The sequence below is a fragment of the Zalophus californianus genome, chromosome 9 (assembly GCF_009762305.2).
Source record: "Zalophus californianus isolate mZalCal1 chromosome 9, mZalCal1.pri.v2, whole genome shotgun sequence".
NCBI lineage: Eukaryota > Metazoa > Chordata > Mammalia > Carnivora > Otariidae > Zalophus > Zalophus californianus.
In genome coordinates this window covers 93250463-93274636 of record NC_045603.1, presented here as the reverse complement: position 1 = coordinate 93274636, position 24174 = coordinate 93250463, and the positions used below count along the sequence as shown (strand labels likewise).

At 37.4% G+C, this 24174-nt stretch overlaps 1 protein-coding gene across 2 annotated transcripts in view; it reads left to right on the top strand.

Moving 5' to 3' along the window:
* CREBL2 (cAMP responsive element binding protein like 2) overlaps positions 1 to 23963 on the top strand; it is a 32665-nt gene extending 8702 nt beyond the window's left edge. For both annotated transcript variants that reach the window (XM_027592847.2, XM_027592846.2), the window contains exons 2-4: positions 16572 to 16769; positions 18001 to 18145; positions 20835 to 23963. In XM_027592847.2, the coding sequence (XP_027448648.1) occupies positions 16572 to 16769; positions 18001 to 18145; positions 20835 to 20839 (348 nt within the window). In that variant the 3' untranslated portion in view covers positions 20840 to 23963. The remainder of the gene's footprint in view (positions 1 to 16571; positions 16770 to 18000; positions 18146 to 20834) is intronic.
* Positions 23964 to 24174: the final 211 nt, after the last annotated feature.

The window sequence follows — 24174 nt, the reverse complement described above, 5'->3', positions numbered from 1 at the left end:
GTGGGCTGGATGGTGGCCCCTATAAAGATATATCTGTATCCTAATCCCTGGAACCTGTGAATATCACCTTATATGGTAAAAGTGAATATTACCTTATTCGGAAAAAAAAATGTGATTCAGTTAATGATTTTGAGAGGAAGAATTTATCCTAGATTATTTGGGTGGGCCTAAATCCAATGACAAGTGTCCTCAGGAGAGTGAGGCCGAGGGAGATTTGGCCGACAGGCGTGGAGGCAGTGTGACCCAGAGGTAGAGATCGGATTGATAGGGCCACAAATCAAGGCATGCTGATAGCTGCTAGAGGCCAGAAGAGGTAAAGGATGGATTCTCCCCTGTGGTCTCAGAGGGAGTGCAACCCTGCCAAGCTTCTGGCCTCCAGAACAGAAAGGATACATTTCTGTTGTTTTAATCACCACCAAGTTTGTGGTAATTGTCCCAGCAGCCACAGCAAACTGATATACTGGATATGATGACCTAGTAAGCAGTGTGGAGTCAGAGATCCTCTCTTGCGCTGGAGAGTAACATGGCCAGAGGGCCATTAAAGTTTATTTTTTCTATAATGATCAGACACTACTTTTTTACAATGAAGGAAAATACAGCAAAGTTATTTTAATAAGCTGAAAAGAAAGCTTAACTTGGCAGCTCTTTGCAAGATGGGTTAGCTAGGAAAGTGGGAGTGGAAAAGGAGAGATGGTAGGAAGACCCACTGAGAACCTATTGTAATAACCTGTGAGTGGGGCTCGGACTAATATGGGTAGTAGGAGTACAGAGGAAGAGCTAAATTAGAATTTTTTAAGGAATAGATTGGCATGACTTCACTTGGTGGGCATGGAGAGCCACAATGGTAGAGGGAAATTTCAAGGAAGCATAAAATGAAAAAGTTTGTTAGTTAACCTCTTCGCCACCACCCTCCATCAAGTGCCCAATGTCACAGTGAGCTGGAGTAGATGAATGACTTTGTAGCATTAATATAGCAGGGCATATAAAGCACCTGTCAGTTTTAGAGCCTTTTCAGGGCATGATATGATCAAGTCAACCAGTCCTACCATGAAATCTGGGGGAATAGTCATACTTGATGATAGTGAGTTAACTCATGACAAGTTGCTATGATGCAAATCAGGGGTCTTAGGTTCTGGATCTTGCTCTGATACTAAAATTCTCTGAACTAAAATTTTGTCATCTATAAAATAAAGAGATCACTATGCATCTGTGTGTGTGTGTTTATACATGCATCCCTCCACTCCTTTATACGCTGATATCATGCCCTTTATGACGTTATTGTTTATTTCACGTCTGCTGCGTTTCTTGAGTCTATATTCCTCACAGTTTAGGACCCCATCTTATATTAATATTCCTGGAGTTTCACAGAGTTTGGGGTGTGGTAGGTGTTTAATAAATGGTTATTGAATAAAGGAATTAATTTTCCCCTCTCTACCTGAAAAAGATGAGCATAATGCTGTTTCCCTCACCTGAAATGGTATGAAATAACATGAGATAACATGTAGAGTGCCTAACTCAAGACCTTGTCCATAGTGAGTCCATAGCATTTAGTCTGGACACTGGAGCCTTCCTCACTCCTCTTCCTATGAAAGTTAAAACTTGTTGGGGCGCCTGGATGGCTCAGTCAGTTAAACGTCTGCCTTTGGCTCAGGTCATGATCCCAGGGTCCTGAGATTGAGCCCCACGTCTGGCTCTCTGCTCAGCAGGGAGCCTGCTTCTCTCTCTCCCTCTGCCTGACACTCCCCCTGCTTGTGTTCTCTCTCTCTCTCTCTGTCAAATAAGTAAGTAAAGTCTTAAAAAAAAAAAAAGAAAAAAAAGAAAAACTTGTTGACTGGGAAGCCTGTGCCATCCACACTCAGGCCTTTGCGGACTAGGTTCTTTTCTTTCTCTGTAATGGTTAAATTTAGAATTATCAGGAACTCCCTCTTGGCTAAATCCAGTAGTTGTATGTTAATTCTCAGCCTTTGTAAACTCATAGATTAGAACCCTTAGGCTTGACCCCTCCCCTCTATATTCTTTCTCCTCATAAGCTTGTGTCTTCATGCCATCTTGATACTTCCTTTTCTGCTAGTCTTTCTGCTTTTTAAGATTCATACATTCCTTAGTAACACTATCTTTTTAAGATAACAGCTTTATTGAAAAATAATTCACAAAAAAATAATTCACATACCATAAATTCATCCTTTTAAAGCATACAATTCTGTGATTTTTAGTACAGTTGACTCTGAAACAACATGGGTTTGAACTGTGTGGGTCCACTTATATGTGGACTCTTGTCAGTAAATACAGCACAGTACTGTAAATGTATTTTCCTTATGATTTTCTTAATAACATTTTCTTTAGCTTACTTTATTATAAGAATATAGTATCTAATACATATACAAAATATGTATTAGTTGACTTTTTATGTTATCAGTAAGGCTTCCAGGTAACAGGAGGCTATTAGTAGTTAGGTTTTGGGTGAGTCAAAAGTTACACATGGATTTTTTTTGACTGCTTGGGGGGTCAGTGCCCCTGGCCCTCTCATTGTTCAAGGGTCAACTATATATTTACAGAGTTGTGTAATGGTCACTACTATCTTTCCAGAACATTTTCATTACCTTAAAAAAAAAACCTCTTATAAATAAACTGGTATAGCTATATAATGTAATATTATTAAGCAACAAAAAGAAATGAACTATTAAGTCACAAAAAGGGAGGAACTTATATGCATATTGCCAGGTGAAAGAAGCCAGTTTGAAAAGGCTACCTACCATGTGATTCCAACTATATGACATTCTGGAAACACAAAACCGTAGAGGTAGTAAAAAGGTCAGTGGTTGCCAAGATTTTGGGGGCGAGGGAGGGAGGAATAGGTGAAACATAGGATTTTTAGGGCCGTGAAAATATTCTGTATGATACTATAATGGCAGATACATGATAACATGCATTTGTCAAACCCACATAGAACTGTACAACACAAAGAGTGAACCCTAATGTAGACTTTGGATTTATTAATAACATTGGTTCATCAATTGTAATGAATGTACTACACTAATGCAAGATGTTAGTAATAGGAGACACTGGAAGGGTAGAGGAAAAGGGGATACATGGGAACTCTGTACTTTCTGCTTAATCTTTTGTAAACCTAAAACAGCTCTAAACAGCAAAATATATTAATTTTAAAAAGAAAAAAAAAAAACCCTTTAGCAGCCACTCCCCATTCTCTCCTTCCCTTCCCCCTGCTCTAAGCAATCAATAATCTACTTTTTATCTCTATAAATTTGCCTTTTCTGGAACATTTTATATGAATGAAATCATACAGTGTGTGGCCATTTGTGTTTGGTTTCTTTTGGCATAATGTTTCCACTGTTTATCTATGTTGAACCATGTATCAGTACTTCATTCCTTTTTATGTATGAATAATGTTCCATTGTATAAACACACTATATTTTGTTATCTACTCATCAGTTGACGGACATTTGGGTTGTTTCTACTTTTTAGCTATCATGAAATACAGTCCTATGAACATGCATTGTACAAGTTCTTATGTGGACATATGTTTTCATTTCTTCTTGGGATATACCTAGGAGTGGTTATATACCTAGAATTGCTGGTCGTATGGTAATTCTATGTTTAATATTTTTGGGAACATGCAGATGGTTTTCCAAAATGGCCACCATTTTATATCCCCACCAGCAATGTATGAGAGTTCCATTTCTCCACATCTCCACATGTTATTGGCTGTTTTTTATTATATAGCCATCCTAGTGGATATAAAGTGTTATTTCTTGGTTTTGAGCCACATTTCCAAAATGACTAATGAAGCTGTTTTTTAATGTTTATTGGTCATTTATATATTTTCTTTGGAGAAATGTCAATTCATATACTTTGCCCACACTTTAATTGGATTATTTGCCTTTTCTGTTGAATTGTCAGAGTTCTTTATATATTCTGGATACAAGTCCCTTATCATATGTATGATTTACAAATATTGTCTCCCATTCTATGGGTTGACCTTGATGGTCTTTTAAGCACAAAATTTTCAAAGTCCAATTTATTTTTTCTTTTGTTGCTTATACTTATGGTGTCATATCTAAGAAACCATGGCCAAATCTAAGGTCACAAATTTATTCCCGTGTTTTCCTTTAAGAGTTTTATAGGTGTAGCTCTTACATTTAAGTCTTTGTTTTATTTTGAGTTAATTTTTGTATATGGCGTTTTGTAGGAGTCCAGCTTAATTCTTTTGCTTGCAGATAACCACTTGTCCCAGCACCATTTATTGAAAAGACTATTCTTTTCCCATTTCTCTATTGTTGTGGCACCTTACTGAAAATCAGTTGACCATAAATGTAAGGGCTTATTTCTGGATTCTCAGTTCTTTTTCATTGATATGTATGTTTACCCCTGTGCCATTGCCACACTATCTTGATTACGGTAGCTTTCTAATAAATTTTGAAATCAGAAAGTGTAAGCCAGGGCGCCTGGGTGGCTCAGTTGGTTAAGCAACTACCTTCGGCTCAGGTCATGATCCTGGAGTCCCAGGATCGAGTCCCGCATCGGGCTCACTGCTCAGCAGGGAGTCTGCTTCTCCCTCTGACTCTCCCCTCTCTCATGTGCTCTCTCTCTCTCTCTCATTCTGTCTCTCAAATAAATAAATAATTTCTTAAAAAAAAAAAAAAGAAAGTGTAAGCCATCCAATTTTGTTGTTTTTCAGGATTGGCTGTTTTGGGTCCTTGTATTTCCATATGAATTTTTTTATTATCTTGTCAATTTCTGCAAAAAGGCAGTTGGGATTTTTTTTTTTTTAAAGTAATCTCTACACCCAACATGGGATGGGGCTCAAACTCAGGACCATGAGATCAAGAATCAGATGTTCTACCAACTGAACCAGCCAGGAGCCCTAAACTGGGATTTTGATAGGGAGTGTGTTGAATTTGTAGATCAATTTGGGGAATATTGTCATCTTAACAATATTAAGTCTTTCAATCTATTAACATGGGATGTCTTTCTTTTTATTAGATCTTTAGTTTCTTATAATAGTATTTTGTGGTTTTCAGTTTACAGGCTTACACTTCTTTTGTTAAATTTATTCCTAAGTCATTTGTGAGGCCAATATTAGCCTTATACCAAAACCAAACAGATATCATAAGAAAACTACAGACCAATATGTTTATGAATGTAGATGCAAATACCTGCAATAAAATGCTATTCTAAATGGAATGTTTTTGTGCTATTCTCAATGAATGTTTTTATCATTTCATTTCAGATTGTTCATTGTGTATAGAAACAGAGCTAATTTTTGTTTATTGATCTTGCCTCTTGCAACCTTGCTCAACTCATTTACTACCACTAATAGTTTTTTGTGGATTCCTTAGAATTTTCTTTCTTTTTTTTTTTTTTAAGTAGGCTACATGCCCAACCATGGAGCCAACACAGGGCTTGAACTTCTGACCCTGAGATCAAAGACCCAAGCTGAGATCAAGAGTTGGATGCTTAACCAACTGAGCCACGCAGGTGCCCCGAGAATTTTCTATATAGAAGATCATATTATCCCCAAATAGAAATAGTTTTACTTTTTCCCTTCCAATCTGAATGAATTCTCTTTTTCTTGCCTAGTTGCTGTGGCTATATCCTTCAATACAATGTTGAATGGAAGTGATGAGAGAAGACAAAATCTTTGTCTTTTTCCTAATCTTTGGGGGAAAAGCTTTCAATCTTTCACTTTTAAGTGTGATTTTTTTTTTAGGATTTTATTTATTTACTTGAGAGAGAGAATGAGAGAGAGAGAGAGCACATGAGGGGGGGAGGGTCAGAGAGAGAAGCAGACTCCCTGTTGAGCAGGGAGCCCAATGTGGGACTCGATCCTGGAACCCCAGGATCATGACCTGAGCCGAAGGCAGTCGCTTAACCAACTGAGCCACCCAGGCGCCCTTTAAGTGTGATGTTAACTGTAGGTTTCTTGGGGTGCCTTGGTGGCTCAGTCAGTTGGGCATCTGCCTTCAGCTCAGGTCATGATCCCAAGATCCTGGGATCAAGCCCCGTGTTGGGCTCCCTGCTTGGCGGGGAGTCTGCTTCCCCTGCTCCTGCTCCCCCTGCTTGTGTTCCCTCTCTCTCTGTGTCAAATAAATAAATAAAATCTTTTTTTAAAAAGTTTAAAAAATTACCAAAAAAACATGTGGATTTTTCATAGGTACCCTTTATCAGGTTGAGGGAGTTCCCTTTATTCATAGTTTATTGAGTGTTTTTTTTTATCATATGAGGTGTTGGATTTTGTCAAGTGCTTTTTCAGAATCTCTTTAGAAAAAAAATATAACTTTGGCCCTTTTTTCCTATTGATATATTACAGTAATTGATTTTTGGTTGTGACACCTGCCTTTATCCCTGGGATAAGTCGTATATAGCCATGGTGTATAATCCTCTTTATATGTTGTTAGATTCAGTCTGCTAGCAAATACTGAGGATATTTGCATCTATATTGACAAAACATATTGATCTGTGATTTTCTTATGACATCTTTGTTTGGTTTTGGTATCAGGCTAATAATGGCCTCATAGAGTGAATTTAGAAATGTTCTTTTCTGTTTTTTGGAAGAGTTTATAAAGAATTAGTGTTAATTCTTTAAATGTTTGGTAGAATTCACCAGTGAAGTCACTTGGACCTGTGTCTTTTCTTTGTGGGAAATTTTTCAGTTACTAAATCAATCTATTTGTTACAGGTCTATTCAGATTTTCTGTTTCTTCTCAAGTCAGTTTTGCTACTTTGTGTCTTTCTAGGAATTTGTCCATTTCTTTTAGGTTATCTAGTTTTTGGCATATAATTTTTCATAGTATCCCATGTAACCATTTTTATTTCTGTAAAGTTGATAGGGATGATGTCTCTTTTGGTCTTGATTTTAGTATTTTGAATTGTTTTCTCTTGACCAGTTTAGCCAGAGTTTTGTTGATTTTGTTATCTTTTTGAAGAACCAACTTTTGGTTTTACTGATTTTTCTCAATTGTTTTGCCATCCTCTATTTTATTTATGTGTGGTCTGATATTTATTATTTCCTTCTGTCAGCTTGCTTTGGGTTTAATTTGCTCTTCTTTTTCTAATTTCTTAAGGTGGAAAGTTAGGTTATTGATTTCAAATCTTCTTTTTTAGTTTAGGCATTTATGGCTCCGTCTGAGCACTATTTTAGCTGCATCTCATCAGGTTTTGGTATGTTGGGTTTTCGTTTTCATTCATCTCAAAGTAGTTTCTCATTTCCCTTTGATCTCTTCTTTGACCCATTCATTATTTAGGAACATCTTTTGTTTTTATCTGCTGTATTTATTAAATAATGAGTGTACTAAGATAGAATTATACTTGTACTAAGAATTATGTGACAGTCCCTGGTGCGTACTTTCTAGAAATAACATCTAGTTTTAGCTTGTGTCAATGGAGAAAGTATTAAAAAAAGAAAAAACAACCAAGTAGTTAACAAAAAAGTAGGATCTTCACTCTTAACTTGCTTATAATAAATAGATTTGAACATTTTTAACATATAAGGAAGACAAACTTGGTATTGCAAAAGCCCTACTGAAATCTAACATCTCTACTATCCTACCTTTGTGTAATAAATTCGCTGTGGAAAGTATGAAAAAATCAATGGCTAGTAAGTTTGTTCATGGTGAGGGCTAGGGAGACAAGCTTTCTGAGTGTTTCCCTTGGGGCTTTCTATTTCTGGCTCACAAATGTGTGTGTGTGGGAGTGGGGGGTGGAGAAGTAAAATGGGTAGTGGATAAAGATACTACTGTTTAAAGATAGCTATTTAAAATTTCATGTGGCTCTATGTGAATAGAAATAAAACTAGAATAGGAAAAGCTAAATTTTTTATTATTTTCATAGTTTTCTTTGGCGTTTGTGTTGGTGCATAAAAATCAGTACTTTTACTTAGCCACATTAATGTACTTCCTTCCAGAAGAAATAGGAGAGAGCAAGGGGACAATGTGGTAATCACTGAGTTTGTGAAAATTTTATGAAACATTGTAAGGATGCTTTTTGGCCCAGAGATATTTGGGAGGAATTTGTTTGTTTTTTTTTTAATTTAAAAAAATTTTTTTTAAGATTTTATTTATTTATTTATTTGACAGAGAGACACACAGCAAGAGCAGGAACACAAGCAGGGGGAGTGGGAGAGGGAGAAGCAGGCTTCCCGCTGAGCGGGTAGCCCGATGTGGGACTCCTGAGCCGAAGGCAGATGCTTAATGACTGAGCCACCCAGGCGCCCATTTGGGAGGAATTTGGGAGGTTGATTTCATTTTTCGTTTCTGGTTCCTTCATTGATTTCTCCTAACCCTCCCCTAATCATTACAGCTTATGAAATATATGAAGTTCAGTTGTTAAGGCAACTACTATACCAACCCACATTTGTATAATACATTTTTCTTTTCTTTTTTAAAAAGATTTTATTTATATATTTTGAGCAAGAGAGCATGTGAGTGGGAGGAGGGGCAGAGGGAAAGAGAGAGAGAGCATGGAGCCCGACGTGGGGCTTGATCCCACAACCGTGAGATCATGACCTGAGTCGAGATCAAGAATTGCACACTTAACCAACTGAGCCACCCATGCGCCCCTGAATAATATCTTTTTCTTTACAAAATGCTCTTCCACTTAAGATTTCCAGTAATCCTGCAATTTACCTGATTCTCTTCAAAACTGGTACACTAAATCGATTTTAGCTGGCACCCAAAGCCAAAAATTCAGTCTACCATTGAGGAAAAATTAAACTAGAGAAGTGGTGGTTATGTGGTTTTGATGTAATTTTACAGGAGAGGACATAAAATACAGGAACCCTGGAATTATTTATCATGCCTTGCTAATTAAAAAAAAGAAAGGAATAAAATAATATTCCTACCATGAAAACTAAACAAAGGGTTATAACTGTTGTTGGATTTTTATGACTGTGTGAGGTTTGTTTAAAAAATCATTCATACTCAATACAGACATTAGTACGATGTTGGACCTAGAGTTCAGAATCATGACTTTAAAGATACTAGCTGGGCTTGAAAAAAGCATGGAAGTTATTAGAGAAACCCTTTCTGGAGAAATAAAAGAACTAAAATCTAACCAAGTCAAAATCAAAAAGGCTATTAATGAGGTGCAATCAAAAATGGGGACACTAACTGCTAGGATAAATGAGGCAGAAGAGAGAATCAGTGATATAGAAGACCAAATGATGGAAAATAAAGAGGCTGAGCAAAAGAGAAATAAACAACTACAGGATCATGAGGGCAGAATTCGAGAGATAAGCGATACAATAAGACAAAACAACATTAGAATAATTGGGATCCCAGAAGAAGAAGAAAGAGAGAGAGGGGCAGAAGGTATATTGGAGCAAATAATAGCAGAGAACTTCCCTAATGTGAGGAAGGAAACAGGCATCAAAATCCAGGAGGCACAGAGAACCCCTCTCAAAATCAATAAAAATAGATCAACACCCCGACATCTAATAGTAAAACTTACGAGTCTCAGAGACAAAGAGAAAATCCTGAAAGCAGCTCGGGAGAAGAGATATGTAACGTACAATGGTAGAAATATTAGATTGGCAAGAGACCTATCCACAGAGACCTGGCAGGCCAGAAAGGACTGGCATGAGATCTTCAGAGCACTAAACGAGAAAAATATGCAGCCAAGAATACTATATCCAGCGAGGCTCTCACTGAAAACTGAAGGAGAGATAAAAAGCTTCCAGGACAAACAAAAACTAAAGGAATTTGTAAACACGAAACCAGCCCTCCAAGAAATATTGAAAGGGGTCCTCTAAGCAAAGAGACAGCCTAAAAGCAGCAAAGATCAGAAAGGAACAGAGACAATATACAGTAACAGTCACCTAACAGGCAATACAATGGCACTAAATTCATACCTTTCAATAGTTACCCTGAATGTAAATGGGCTAAATGTCCCAATCAAAAGACACAGGCTATCAGATTGGATTAAAAAACAAGACCCATCAATATGCTGTCTGCAAGAGACTCATTTTAGACCCAAAGACACCCCCAGATTGAAAGTGAGGGGGTGGAAAACCATGTACCATGCTAATGGACACCAAAAGAAAGCTGGGGTGGCAATCCTTATATCAGACAAATTAGATTTTAAAACAAAGACTGTAATAAGAGATGAGGAAGGACACTATATCCTACTTAAAGGGTCTATCCAACACTAACAATTGTAACTATCTATGCCCCTAACATGGGAGCAGCCAATTGTATAAGCCCATTAATAACCAAAACAAAGAAACACATTGACAACAATACAATAATAGTGGGGGACTTTAACACCCCCCTGACTGAAATGGACAGATCATCTAAGCAAAAGATCAACAAGGAAATAAAGACTTTAAATGACACACTGGACCAAATGGACTTCACAGACATATTCAGAACATTCCATCCCAAAGCAACGGAGTACACATTCTTCTCTAGTGCCCATGGAACATTCTCCAGAATTGATCACATCCTAGGTCACAAATCAGGTCTCAACTGGTATCAAAAGATTGGGATTATTCCCTGCATATTTTCAGACCACAATGCTTTGAAACTAGAACTCAATCACAAGAGGAAAGTCGGAAAGAACTCAAATACAAGGAGGCTAAAGAGCATCCTACTAAAGAATGAATGGGTCAATCAGGAAATTAAAGAAGAATTAAAAAAATTCATGGAAACCAATGAAAATGAAAACAAAACTGTTCAAAATCTTTGGGATACAGCAAAGGCAGTCCTGAGAGGAAAGTACATAGCAATACAAGCCTTTCTCAAGAAACAAGAAAGGTCTCAAATACACAAGCTAACCCTACACCTAAAGGAGCTGGAGAAAGAACAGCCAATAAAGCCTAAACCCAGCAGGAGAAGAGAAATAATAAAGATCAGAGCAGAAATCAATGAAATAGAAACCAAAAGAACAGTAGAACAGATCAACAAAACTAGGAGCTGGTTCTTTGAAAGAATTCACAAGAGTGATACACCCCTGGCCAGACTTATCAAAAAGAAAAGAGAAATGACCCAAATCAACAAAATCATGAATGAAAGAGGAGAGATCACAACCAACACCAAAGAAATACAAACAATTATAAGAATATATTATGAGCAACTCTATGCCAGCAAATTAGATAACCTAGAAGAAATGGGTACATTCCTAGAGATGTATCAACTACCAAAATTGAACCAGGAAGAAATAGAAAACCTGAACAGACCTATAACCACTAAGGAAATTGAAGCAGCCATCAAAAATCTCCCAACAAACAAAAGCCCAGGGCCAGATGGCTTCCCAGGGGAATTCTATCAGACATTTAAAGAAGAATTAATACCTGTTCTCCTGAAACTGTTCCAAAAAATAGAAATGGAAGGAAAACTTCCAAACTCATTTTATGAGGCCACCATTACCTTGATCCCAAAACCAGACAAAGACCCCATCAAAAAGGAGAATTACAGACCAATATCCTTGATGAACATGGAGGCAAAAATTCTCACCAAAATACTAGCCAAGAGGATCCAACAGTACATTAAAAGGATTATTCACCACGACCAAGTGGGATTTATCCCTGGGCTGCAAGGCTGGTTCAACATCCACAAATCAATCAACGTGATACAATACATTAACAAAAGAAAGAACAAGAATCATATGATCCTCTCAATAGATGCAGAAAAAGCATTTGACAAAGTACAGCATCCTTTCTTGATCAAAACTCTTCAGAGTATAGGGATAGAGGGTACATACCTCAATATCATAAAAGCCATCTATGAAAAACCTACAGCGAATATCATTCTCAATGGGGAAAAGCTGAGAGCTTTTCCCCTAAGGTCAGGAACGCGTCAGGGATGTCCACTATCATCACTGCTATTCAACATAGTATTAGAAGTCCTAGCCACAGCAATCAGACAACAAAAAGAAATCAAAGGCATCCAAATCGGCAAAGAGGAAGTCAAACTCTCACTCTTTGCAGATGATATGATACTGTATGTGGAAAACCCAAAAGACTCCACCCCAAAACTGCTAGAACTCATACAGGAATTCAGTAAAGTAGCAGGATATAAAATCAGTGCACAGAAATCAGTGGCATTCCTATACACCAACAATAAGACAGAAGAGAGACAAATCAAGGAGTCAGTCCCATTTACAATTGCACCCAAAACCATAAGATACCTAGGAATAAATTTAACCAAAGAGGCAAAGGATCTGTACTCAGAAAACTATAAAATACTCAGGAAAGAAATTGAAGAAGACACAAAGAAATGGAAAAACGTTCCATGCTCATGGGTTGGAAGAACAAACATTGTGAAGATGTCAATGCTACCTAGAGCAATCTACACATTCAATGGAATCCCCATCAAAATACCATCCACTTTTTTCAAAGAAATGGAACAAATAATCCTAAAATTTGTATGTAACCAGAAGAGACCCTGAATAGCCAGAGGAATATTGAAAAAGAAAAGCAAAGCTGGCGGCATCACAATTCCGGACTTCCAGCTCTATTACAAAGCTGTCATCATCAAAACAGTATGGTACTGGCACAAAAACAGACACATAGATCAGTGGAACAGAATCGAGAGCCCAGAAATGGACCCTCAACTCTATGGTCAACTCATCTTTGACAAAGCAGGAAAGAATGTCCAATGGAAAAAAGACAGTCTCTTCAACAAATGGTGTTGGGAAAATTGGACAGCCACATGCAGAAGAATGAAACTGGACCATTTCCTTACACCACACACAAAAATAGACTCCAAATGGTTGAAAGACCTAAACGTGAGACAGGAGTCCATCAAAATCCTAAAGGAGAACACAGGTAGCAACCTCTTCGACCTCAGCCGCAGCAACTTCTTCCTAGAAACATCGCCAAAGGCAAGGGAAGCAAGGGCAAAAATGAACTATTGGGATTTCATCAAGATAAAAAGCTTTTGCATAGCAAAAGAAACAGTCCACAAAACCAAAAGACAACCGACAGAATGGGAGAAAATATTTGCAAATGACATATCAGATAAAGGGCTAGTATCCAAAATCTATAAAGAACTTATCAAACTCAACACCCAAAGAACAAATGATCCAATCAAGAAATGGGCAGAAGACATGAACAGACATTTTTCCAAAGAAGACATCCAAAAGGCCAACAGACACATGAAAAAGTGCTCAACATCGCTCGGCATCAGGGAAATCCAAATCAAAACCTCGATGAGATACCACCTCACACCAGTCAGAATGGCTAAAATTAACAAGTCAGGAAACGACAGATGTTGGCGGGGATGCGGAGAAAGGGGAACCCTCCTACACTGTTGGTGGGAATGCAAGCTGGTGCAACCCCTCTGGAAAACAGTATGGAGGTTCCTCAAACAGTTGAAAATAGAGCTGCCATACGATCCAGCAATTGCACTACTGGGTATTTACCCCAAAGATACAAATGTAGGAATCCGAAGGGGTACATGCACCCCAATGTTTATAGCAGCAATGTCCACAATAGCCAAACTGTGGAAAGAGCCAAGATGTCCATCGACAGATGAATGGATAAAGAAGATGTGGTGTGTGTGTCTGTGTGTGTGTGTGTGTGTGTGTGTGTGTGTGTGTGTGTGTGTGTGTGTGTGTGTGTATGCAGTGGAATATTATGCAGCCATCAAAAGGAGTGAAATCTTGCCATTTGCTACGACGTGGATGGAACTGGAGGGTGTTATGCTGAGTGAAATAAGTCAATCAGAGAAAGACATATATCATATGACCTCACTGATATGAGGAATTCTTAATCTCAGAAACAAACTGAGTGTTGCTGGAGTGATGGGGGGTGGGAGGGATGGGGTGGCTGGGTGATAGACATTGGGCATGGTATGTGCTATGGTGAGTGCTGTGAATTGTGCAAGACTGTTGAATCACAGATCTGTACCTCTGAAACAAATAATGCAACATATGTTAAGAAAAAAGAAAAAGAAGAAGATAGCAGGAGGGGAAGAATGAAGGGGAGTAAGTCGGAGGGGGAGATGAACCATGAGAGACTATGGACTCTGAGAAACAAACTGAGGGTTCTAGAGGGGAGGTGGTGTGGGGGGATGGGTTAGCCTGGTGATGGGTATTAAAGAGGGCACGTTCTGCATGGAGCACTGGGTGTTACGCACAAACAATGAATCATGGAACACTACATCAAGAACTAATGATGTAATGTATGGTGATTAACATAACAATGAAAAAAGATTATAAATTCAAAAAAAATCGGTCAAGTCTCTGAAGTACACTGTGTCCTCTTGCTGGTTTCTCAGAGGCAGCCTCTCCTGAATTAATTACAAACAGCAATATATGAGGTATTAGGTTATAGTATGGTGTGATTGCTGATTCACTTCACGACATAGAGAACAGATGTGATTACCATTTATTTTACTATAGACCTGAATTTATGCTGTAAATATATTGCTTTTTAAAAACTGTAGCAATAGGAAATATACTTTATTTCAGTGATTTCAAAATATTTCATTAAAGTGTGGTTTTCTGAGGTGAATGTTCTTATATTGGAATAAAAACATGATGATGCATCGTATAAAAAGCTTTAAAAGACCTGTTTTTGTTTTTTTTAAGAAAGAGTGCTAGGGGCGTGGGGGGGTGGGGTGGGTGGGGCACGGGGTTGGGGGTGAGGGGCAAAGGGAGAGGGGGAGAAGCAGACTCCCTGCTGAGCGCAGAGCCCCATGCAGGGCTCAATCCCTCAACCCTGAGATCATGACCTGAGCTGAAATCAAGAGTTGAACACTTAACTGACTGAGCCCCCAGGTGCCCCTAAAAGACCTGTTTTTGAAAAGTTGAAACTAATTTGGGAGTAGTACTGAAGCAGCTAGCTTTAAAATAGTGCTGGAAAGGAAAGTTTTTACCCAGAGCCTTGGAGTATTCACTCTTATTTCAGAGCCACCCTATAAAATGCACGATGCAGTGGTTGACCATCATGTTATCACCCAGGGTCTGGTAAATGTGGATGATTCATATTTACAGTTTGGTTTTCCACCTAACCATTATACTTAGTAATGATCTGATCTTTATAGGGTACTGGGCATTGTTGGTGTGTGATATTAATAGTGGTTTTCAGACAAACAAATGAGAGTTTTTATATCCACATGAATATTGAGTTTGAATTTCATTACCTGCTAACGTTGCTACTTTATTCCAGTGATTTGTCAGTGTTTGAGTTTTGCATCTTCTCTTTAACAATTGCCTTTAAAGCCTCAGCAATATTCCTTTCAGAATACTGGAGTCGTGACATTTTTATTCCCTGAGGGTAATTTTCAGAAAGAACTAGACATCATTCAGAACCTCGTCAGATAAAGTAGATAATCTGAGGCAGACTGTGTTGTAGCTTGTAAGAAACTAGCTCTAAAAGCACTTTCCCAAAAAACTTGTTCATTGGAATAAATGTAACCCCTTTCAAGGTAATTGCTTTCAAGAAAATTTATTTGATGTACAAGTTCAGGTTGATGTATTTAAAACTTCATCACATTTAGCTCATAGTTACATGTTGTATAAGAACTTGGGGAGGTTCCAAAGCTAAACAATGAAGAAGATTAAATTACTTTGTCAGTCACCAAAAAATTGTGCCATTGCAGGTAAATGAATAACAGACATTGAAAAGATGTCGTATGACCAGTGGGAGGAGGTAGAAATCTCCTGAGACAGTCTAGGGTTATAATTATAGGCTTGTAAAGGCAGGAGAGAATGATCCTGAAGATGTCAGGGACACTTCCTGTGTGTTCCTTTGGACTCAACAAATTTGAAGAGGGACTTCATAGCCAAACTGCTTAGGATACATATTTATAAGTATATATATAATATAGGGTGCTTGGGAGGCTCAGTCGGTTAAGCGTCTACCTTCGGCTCAGGTCATGATCTCAGTGTCCTGGAATCAAGTCCCACATCGGGCTTTTTGCTCAGTGGGGAGTCTGCTTCTCCCTCTTACTCTCCCTCTCCCTCAAATAAATAGATAAATAAAAATAAAAAATCTTACAAATATATATATAGTATATATATTTGGATATACATACATACAATTTTTATACAGATTTTATGTTTCTTTCTAATTGTAAACATTTAAAAATCATAAAAAGTACAGATGAGAAAAAAGCTACTTATAATGACAACCTGTCAGAGAAATCCTTATTGATGTTTTAACAAATATCCTTTCTTCTGGGTGTTATTTTATAATGTTGAAATCGCACTGAACTTAGAATTTTAAATATTGATTTTTTTTTTTACTTACTATTTTCTCAAGTCAATAAAAATTCCTTGTGAACAAAAACATTTATTGGCAGTCTTTTAGATTTTAGTATCCAGCTACATATGGTTCATAAAGTTTACTGTTAAACTACTTAAAGTTTATTATTGAAGAAATAATGAAAACTGACAGTATTTCTTCTCTCACACTCATGGTATCAAAAGTATCAGGAAAAAAATCAGGAGGCAAAGACTCATAAGGCATTTCATGGGGTTATGCTTTCTTAGTTTCATAGGTTTCACTTATTTATTATTTGTAAATGTTTTCCTTACTAATATGCCGCCATAGTCACTTTCCTAGAAACAGAACTGAGAGAAAAAAAAGTTTCTTTTCTCTCTTGCTGCAGGTGGTTGGAGGCAAAGTAAAGAAACCTGGCAAACGTGGTCGGAAGCCAGCCAAAATTGACTTGAAGGCAAAACTTGAGAGGAGCCGGCAGAGTGCAAGAGAATGCCGAGCTAGGAAAAAACTAAGATATCAGTATTTGGAAGAGTTGGTATCCAGTCGGGAAAGAGCCATATGTGCCCTCAGAGAGGAACTGGAAATGGTAAGAAAGTCTACCAATAAACACATGAAAAAATCAACCTAAGCTTAGCAGTCAAAGAAATCTACATTAAAATATGAAGATACCGATTTTCATGTATCCATTTGACAAATACGGGAAAGAATATTAATCTCTTAGCCAGGATGTAGGCACAGTGCTGGTGGAAGCAGAATGTACATGACTATTTTACTGAGGGACTGTTTATCAAAGAAAAAAATGAAAAATAACCCAAATGTACAACAATAGGAGATTGGTTAAGTAAATTATACTACATTCATATATTGGACTACTTTGCAGCCAGTAAAAATCACAATGCAAATATATATTTACTGGTGTAGAAAGACATTACAAGACATTATATTGCTAAGTGGAGAAAGCAATAAAGCAATATGTAACAATATGTATAGTATATCATTTGTATTTAAACATACCTATTTATTCAGCATGTTTCATTCATTCATTAAGACCTTGGGTGGTGGCTGTAGAAATGTAAAAGAGAATAGAAATCTCATTACTATGACCTCAAGGGAGGAGGTGACAGGTTGGAGAAGAGAGAGAATGCTACCATGATTATTACAAAACTGGGACAGGCTACTACCTCAGCATTTTAAAAGGCAAGAAATAAGGTTGGGGCCTGAAGAGAGTCCAGATATATACAATTCAGATTTATATATATATATATATATATATATATATATATATATATATATATATATTTTTTTTTTTTTTTTTTACTTAAGCTGTAAATTATTTCTCACATTCTATAGCATAAGCCATTTGAGGGCATAACCTTTGAACTAATCTTTGTATACCCCCAAAGTCCATAGTACACATTCTGGTAGAAAGTAGATGTTCAGTGAATGTTTATGAAAGAGAACGGAAGTTACAGAATTATTATTTTAGGAGTAGAAATGATAATGTGCCAGCAAAAAGAGGATTCTAATTAGTGGCACACTGTGGGGAGATGTTCTTTTCACCGGAGGGTCCTTCTGAGTCTGAAGTATTATCTCCAGTATTAGCACAAGAAGATCCTTCAGCCATTGCCTACCTTCTTCTGAAAGATGGCAAGCCTCATACACATGCTATGTGGTAAATAGGAAATGCAGTGGAGGGTAGGATTCCCAGCAGCCAATCTGACCTCTAGTTATGGGAGTTATTATGTCTAGGATTTCTACCACTGGTTCCTGAACTCTGACTAGTAAAATTTTACTTAAAAATATTTTACATATTTCAGTACAAGCAGTGGTGCATGGCAATGGACCAAGGAAAAATCCCTTCTGAAATCAAGGCCCTACTCACTGGAGAAGAGCAGAGCAAATCTCAGCAGAACTCAAGCAGGCACACAAAAGCTGGGAAGACAGATGCTAACAGCAATTCCTGTGAGTACAATGAGTGGGAGAGTTTATATTTAGAGGAGCGTCTTAAGGTAGGGTTTCCATGGTATGTCATTAAATAAAATGTTGATTTTATTTGTAATACACTAATAAGCAAGTGAAATAGTGTTACACTCTAAATATTGAAATGAATTTTACATGGGATCTATGAAGAATAATTGATAAATGTATGGAAATTTTTTTAAAGTAGACTTAGCCCAAAAATCATTCTAGTTATTGTTAGTAATATGCCTTTTATTTGTATTTTGATTCACAGCTTACAAAACACTTTCACTTATATTTATCTTAAGTATTTCCTCCAATGATTGTGTTAAGGAATTACACCTTTTATTTTATAGATGAAGAAATAGCAGAGGAGTTGGATAAGGTGCCCAAGGTCACCCAGCTCTTATGGGAAAACCTTTCTTCACCTAGTCCAGGCTCTATCTAGTGTAGTAGCCCATCCCTGCAGGATTTTTTTTTTATTATGGTGAAATTCACATAACAAAAAATTAACCATTTAAAAGTAATAATTCAGAGGCATTTAGTACATTCACAGTGTTGTACAACCACCACTTCTATGAAGTGACAAAACATTTTATCACCCCCAATGAATTTAATGAATTCATTAAACAGTTACTTGCCCTTATTCCCTCCCTCCCACCCTTGGCAACTGTGAATTTGCTTTCTGTCTCTGTGGATTTACCTAATACCCATACGAAATCTGGGTATTTCATATAAATGGAAACGTACAGCATGTGACTTTCTGTGTCTGGCTTCTTTCACCTAGCATAATGTTTTCAAGGTTCATCCACATTGTAGCATATACGTCTTTCCATTTTATGGCTGTATAATATTCCATTGTGTATGTATACCACAATTGGTTTATCCATTCATCTATTGACATTTGTTTCTCCCTTTTAGCTATTGTGAACAGTATGCTTTGAAAGATGAACATACAAGTGTGTGTTTGAGTACTTGTTTTCAATTCTTTGGGGTATACACCTAGAAGTAGAAATGCTGGGTCATTTGGTAATTCCATATTTAACTTTTAGAGGAACCACTAACTGTTTTTCACAGTGGCTGAAATCTTCTACATTCCCACCAGTAACATATGAAGCTTTCCATTTCTCTATATCTTGCCAATGCTTTTTATTTTCCATTTTTAAAAACTGTAGCCTTCCTAAGATGTGAAGTAGTATCTGATTGTGTTTTTTTTGTTTTTTTTTTAAAGATTTTATTTATTTATTTGACAGAGAGAGACACAGCAAGAGAGGGAACACAAGCAGGGGGAGTGGGAGAGGGAGAAGCAGGCTCCCCATGGAGCAGGGAGCCTGATGTGGGGCTCGATCCCAGGACTCTGGGATCACAACCCAAGCTGAAGGCAGATGCTTAATGACTGAGCCACCCAGGCGCCCCGGATTGTGGTTTTGATTTGCATTTCTCTGAAGACTAATGGTGTTGAGCATCTCTTCTTGTGCTTGTTGGCGATTTGTATATCTTCTTTGAAGAAATGTCTTAAGTCCCTTGCCCATGTTTTAATTGAGTTGTTTTTCATTTTGTTGTTGAGTTGTAAGAGTTCTTTATATATTCTGAGTTCTAGACCTCTATCAGATAACATGATTTGCAGATATTTCTCCCATTGTGTAGGTTGTCTTTTCACATTCTTGATAGTATCCTTTGGTGCACAAAACATTGACATTTTTATGAAGTCCAGTGTATTTTTTCTTTTGTTGTTCATGTTTTGTCATATGTAACAATCTGTTGCCAAATCCAAGGTCATGAAGACTTACCCCTGTGTTTTCTTCTAAGAGTTTTTGGTTTTAGCTCTTATATTTTAGGTCATTGATCTATTTTGAGTTAATTTTCTATATGGTGTGAGTTAGAGGTCCATTTTAATTCTTTTGCATGTGAATATCCAGTAGTTCCAGCACCATCTGTTGAAGAGACTGGAAAGATTTTGTAATGAAGATGTCATGGATTGGTTTCTTCATCATCGTGACTGCTTTGGGAGCAATTGTAACAATTAAAAGAAAATGTTATAAACTGTTTATCTTTAAAAAATTTTTTAAAGGTTTTATTTTTTTGAGAGTGGGGGGAGAGGCAGAGGGGGAGGTAGAGAGACAAGCGGATTCTGCGCTCAGTGCAGAGCCTGATGTGGGGCTCAATCTCACAACCCTGAGATCATGACCTGAGCCAAACCAAGAGCCAGCCACCCAACCGACTGAGCCACCCAGATGCCCCTCTTTTAAAATATTTTTATAAAATTGAAAGGTTTGCTTTTTTTTTTAAAGATTTTATTTATTTATCTGACAGAGAGAGACACAGTGAGAGAGGGAACACAAGCAGGGGGAGTGGGAGAGGGAGAAGCAGGCTTCCCACAGAGCAGATGCAGGGCTTGATCCCAGGACCCTGGGATCATGACCTGAGCGGAAGGCAGACACTTAACGACTGAGCCACCCAGGCGCCCCGAAGGGTTTGCTTTTTGATAGCTTTTCTTAGATGAGGTAACATTTGCCTTAATCTAAATTGAATTAATGAAAAAAAGCCAAGTCAGCTCAGTTTTCTTTCAGTCTGTATTTTAAAAAAGCCTTTCTCTGTAGATACTGCACAAACAAAATGCATTTTAAAACATTAACCAAGCTTCATTGACTTACAAGCATTCTTACACTGGTAACTTTGATTTATTTTTCAGGGTGAAGATTATATAATTTGATGAGTCATTGATTGAAGTCAATATTCTGATTCCTATGGAGGATGAAAGGGCAAGATTGTACTTCTTGGCTCCATTTACAACCTACTGCTCAGTAGTCATCTCTGTAAATCTGCAATTTCTACCAAAATCCCACAGGATTTTGCTTTAACTTTCAACACTTAGAAAATTTATAAACATTCAGATCTGTTCTGGTTGGCCTTGCCACCCATGGCATCGAACATGTTGCAGTGCTTGAAAACACAGGAGTAGAGAGAAGTGGGTGAAGATTGTATTTTTGCACCTTAACTCCACATTGCTTTATTGGTTAATTTATATTCTTTCCATGTATTTCATGTCATTGTATGTGTATGTGTGTTTAGGTGTCACCTTCTTTTATGTTTTTGATTGCCCTACAAAGAGAAACCAAATGGGCTGATAACCAAGTTCTCAGCCTTAATGGACCTAATTTTATTTGTTTATATTTACTTGAGTAATGTTTATTTTCTGCATGAACCATGATTTCTCCTGTGAGCCATTCCAGCATAAGCTGTGAATATGTATTAACAAATATATACATTTCTATTTTTATAATCCATAATGATATGCCTGTTTTAAATAATGTACGTGTTAACAAAATCCATTAGGAAAGCCCTCAAGACAGCCTCTATTTAAAACTTTTGTTGCTGTCTTCTCAAACTATATTTATAAAAGTTTGCTAGGGCCTAGTCCATACTTGGAAAATAATTAGTCAAATTTTATTTTTAAGCAAGAAGTAACCTTTTAGGCATTTCTGCAGTATACATCATCTTGACAACCTAGAGTGTGTATGTATGTATGTTTGTATGTATGTATGTGTTTCTATCGTATGTCTGTATATGTATGTGGGGAGGGTAGGAGTGAATGTTCACACACATTGCCTTGTGTAGTCAACTAACTCGGAGAATTTGTCTAAAGAAAACAGGATGAAATTAGCTGCTGAGATCGAGTTTCTGCCTCAAGAGATCTGGAACAAAACGAGGGAGAAATTACTAGTAGATCTAATGGCTGTAGGCATAACCAGAACACTTAGTTTCTTCCCTGACATGAGTTTCCGTATGAATGTGTTCTGAGCCAGGAAGAAACACACTGTGGGTGTGCCTCTGGTTCAGCCCTGATGGTGCCTCCGCTCTGGAGCGAAGCACTGAGCTGGCGTTGTGCACAGCTCGGTGGCTGGCAGGCCGGACAGGAGGTGCACAAGGCCAGGGTTTCCAGTTCCCATCACAGCTACATTTACTTTTCCTGACTACCAAACACAGTGATGGTTGAGGAATCAAGCTCATCGTATTCTACATGCAGACAGACTAGGAATCTTTCACTTTCCCCACTGAGACACTTTATCACTCTCTCTTCTCTTTCCCATAGTTAAATCAGGAGTTGTGTTCTCTGTTGCTGCTAAATTAAAATTGTTCTTAGCTCTAATGAAGCAAATTTTTGGCTTCTAAACAGTATGTTTTGTTATGAAATGGCAGTTTAAGAGGAGGCATCATAGTCTAGATTGTGAGTTGGAACAAGAGATGGACCACACAGTTTCAGATTACAAGGTACTCTCCCCCCTTCTCTTAGGCCACACGTTTAAATAAAGTGCTTCCCTTTAGCCTGAGTTCCTGAAGATCTCTTGTGTGTAGGTTGCAAACTCAGATCTAGTCTAGTCCTGTGTGACTACTGATAGACCACTAGCCCCGCCTGTTGGGTCTCTCTGTGTTTTGGAGGACTGGGGATTTAAGAGTATTTAATGTCTTTTTAGGATCACAAATATAGATTAAAGATTGTTAATATACTGACCTTCAGAATATAAGTGTTTTAAATATAGTGTTCAGATTATAATGGATATGTTTTTGCCATCTGGTCTACTCAAATGTATATTTTTATTTTGCAAAACAACCCAAGATTTACTCTGTGTTGCTTTGTTCAGTACCTTTTGAATTCCCCAGAAGAGTTGTTTTCAAAGCAAACATTCCAAAATGAATGTGGCTCTTCAATGGAATGTCTCCATTGTGCTTGAAGTATTTCTTCTCTGGTTGTAACTTTAAATTACAGGGTCATTTGAGCAACCCTCCACCCCCAGCCCCAGTATCTTTACAAGAGCAGTGACTTTGTCCTCAGGTAGAGGATGTGTAATTTTGGATGAAAGTAAATTACAACTTACTGAGTTTATTCCTAAACTGATCCTTTTGGTATTTTAAAGTAGATCATACCAAGAGAAAGTTCCTCGGTCTTAAAAAGGAATGTTTTGATTGCTTTGGGTATTGTGCTGGCTGCACGCTTTGGCCACTTGAAGCATGTTAATAAATGTCACTGATTGAAACAGCTGGAGCATTTCTTTTCCCATTCCAGTTAAGAAGCAGCATACTGAAATCCTAGCATCTCTCACTTACTGTAATGACAACATCCGGGCTGAGAGAGAACAGAAGAGGGTGAGAGAATCATTGAGCTCTGTCCCTCTGGATCCGTGCTGTTCTCTTTGCTCCCTGAGTAAAGAGAGTAATGTTTTCTTTTTCTCTTTTTTTCCCCCCAAAGAAAGGAAGGTAAGGGGAAAATATATATTTGTGTATTTAGACCAGTCATATTCTGTCATTAACTTAGCATAGACCTGCCATATATTAGAACAACTGAATATAATATGGAATAAGTTTGACCAGGTCAAGTTTTAGGATATAGTTGACATTCTTAAAATTTTTTTCCTATTTTATCTAAAACCTGTCTGTTGTATCTAAATCAGAATCTGTCTTACTGCAGCGAATTCATAGCACTGTGTACCAGCTAATTGACGGTATTTATCAGCATCACCATTTAGCATTTTATTTCATCTTTGAATTATGATAGACTTGATTTGGCTTATTACAAAAAGCATAGGTTTAAACTGGACTTAGCTTTAGTTAAAATAAAGGCAAAGAAAGTTAAAAACATAAATACTATATTTCACAAGAAATCAGTTGCATATTATCAATTACATATTTAGTTTTAAAAGAGAGGAAGATTATTAATCCATGTGGTATTGGGGGGCATTGAGGGAATTTTTCTTTCTCTGAAGAGCATTGTACAATTATATTTTTATGAAAAATAAAATATCTTCACCAGAGACATTTCAAATGGTCTGTTTCACAATACTGAACTATGTCTGTGTTAGCACAGAGTAGTAAAAAGTGAGATTGAGGCAGAAGAACTGGTCTTGGATCCATTTTCTGAGTCACCTCTTAGCCTGTTTCCTCCTCCATAAAAAAGGGGGAGGATAACTTTCACAGAGTAATTGGCAGGCTAAATAGGAGTTATGAGCAACTGCTTCTTAATTACTAAAGAACTA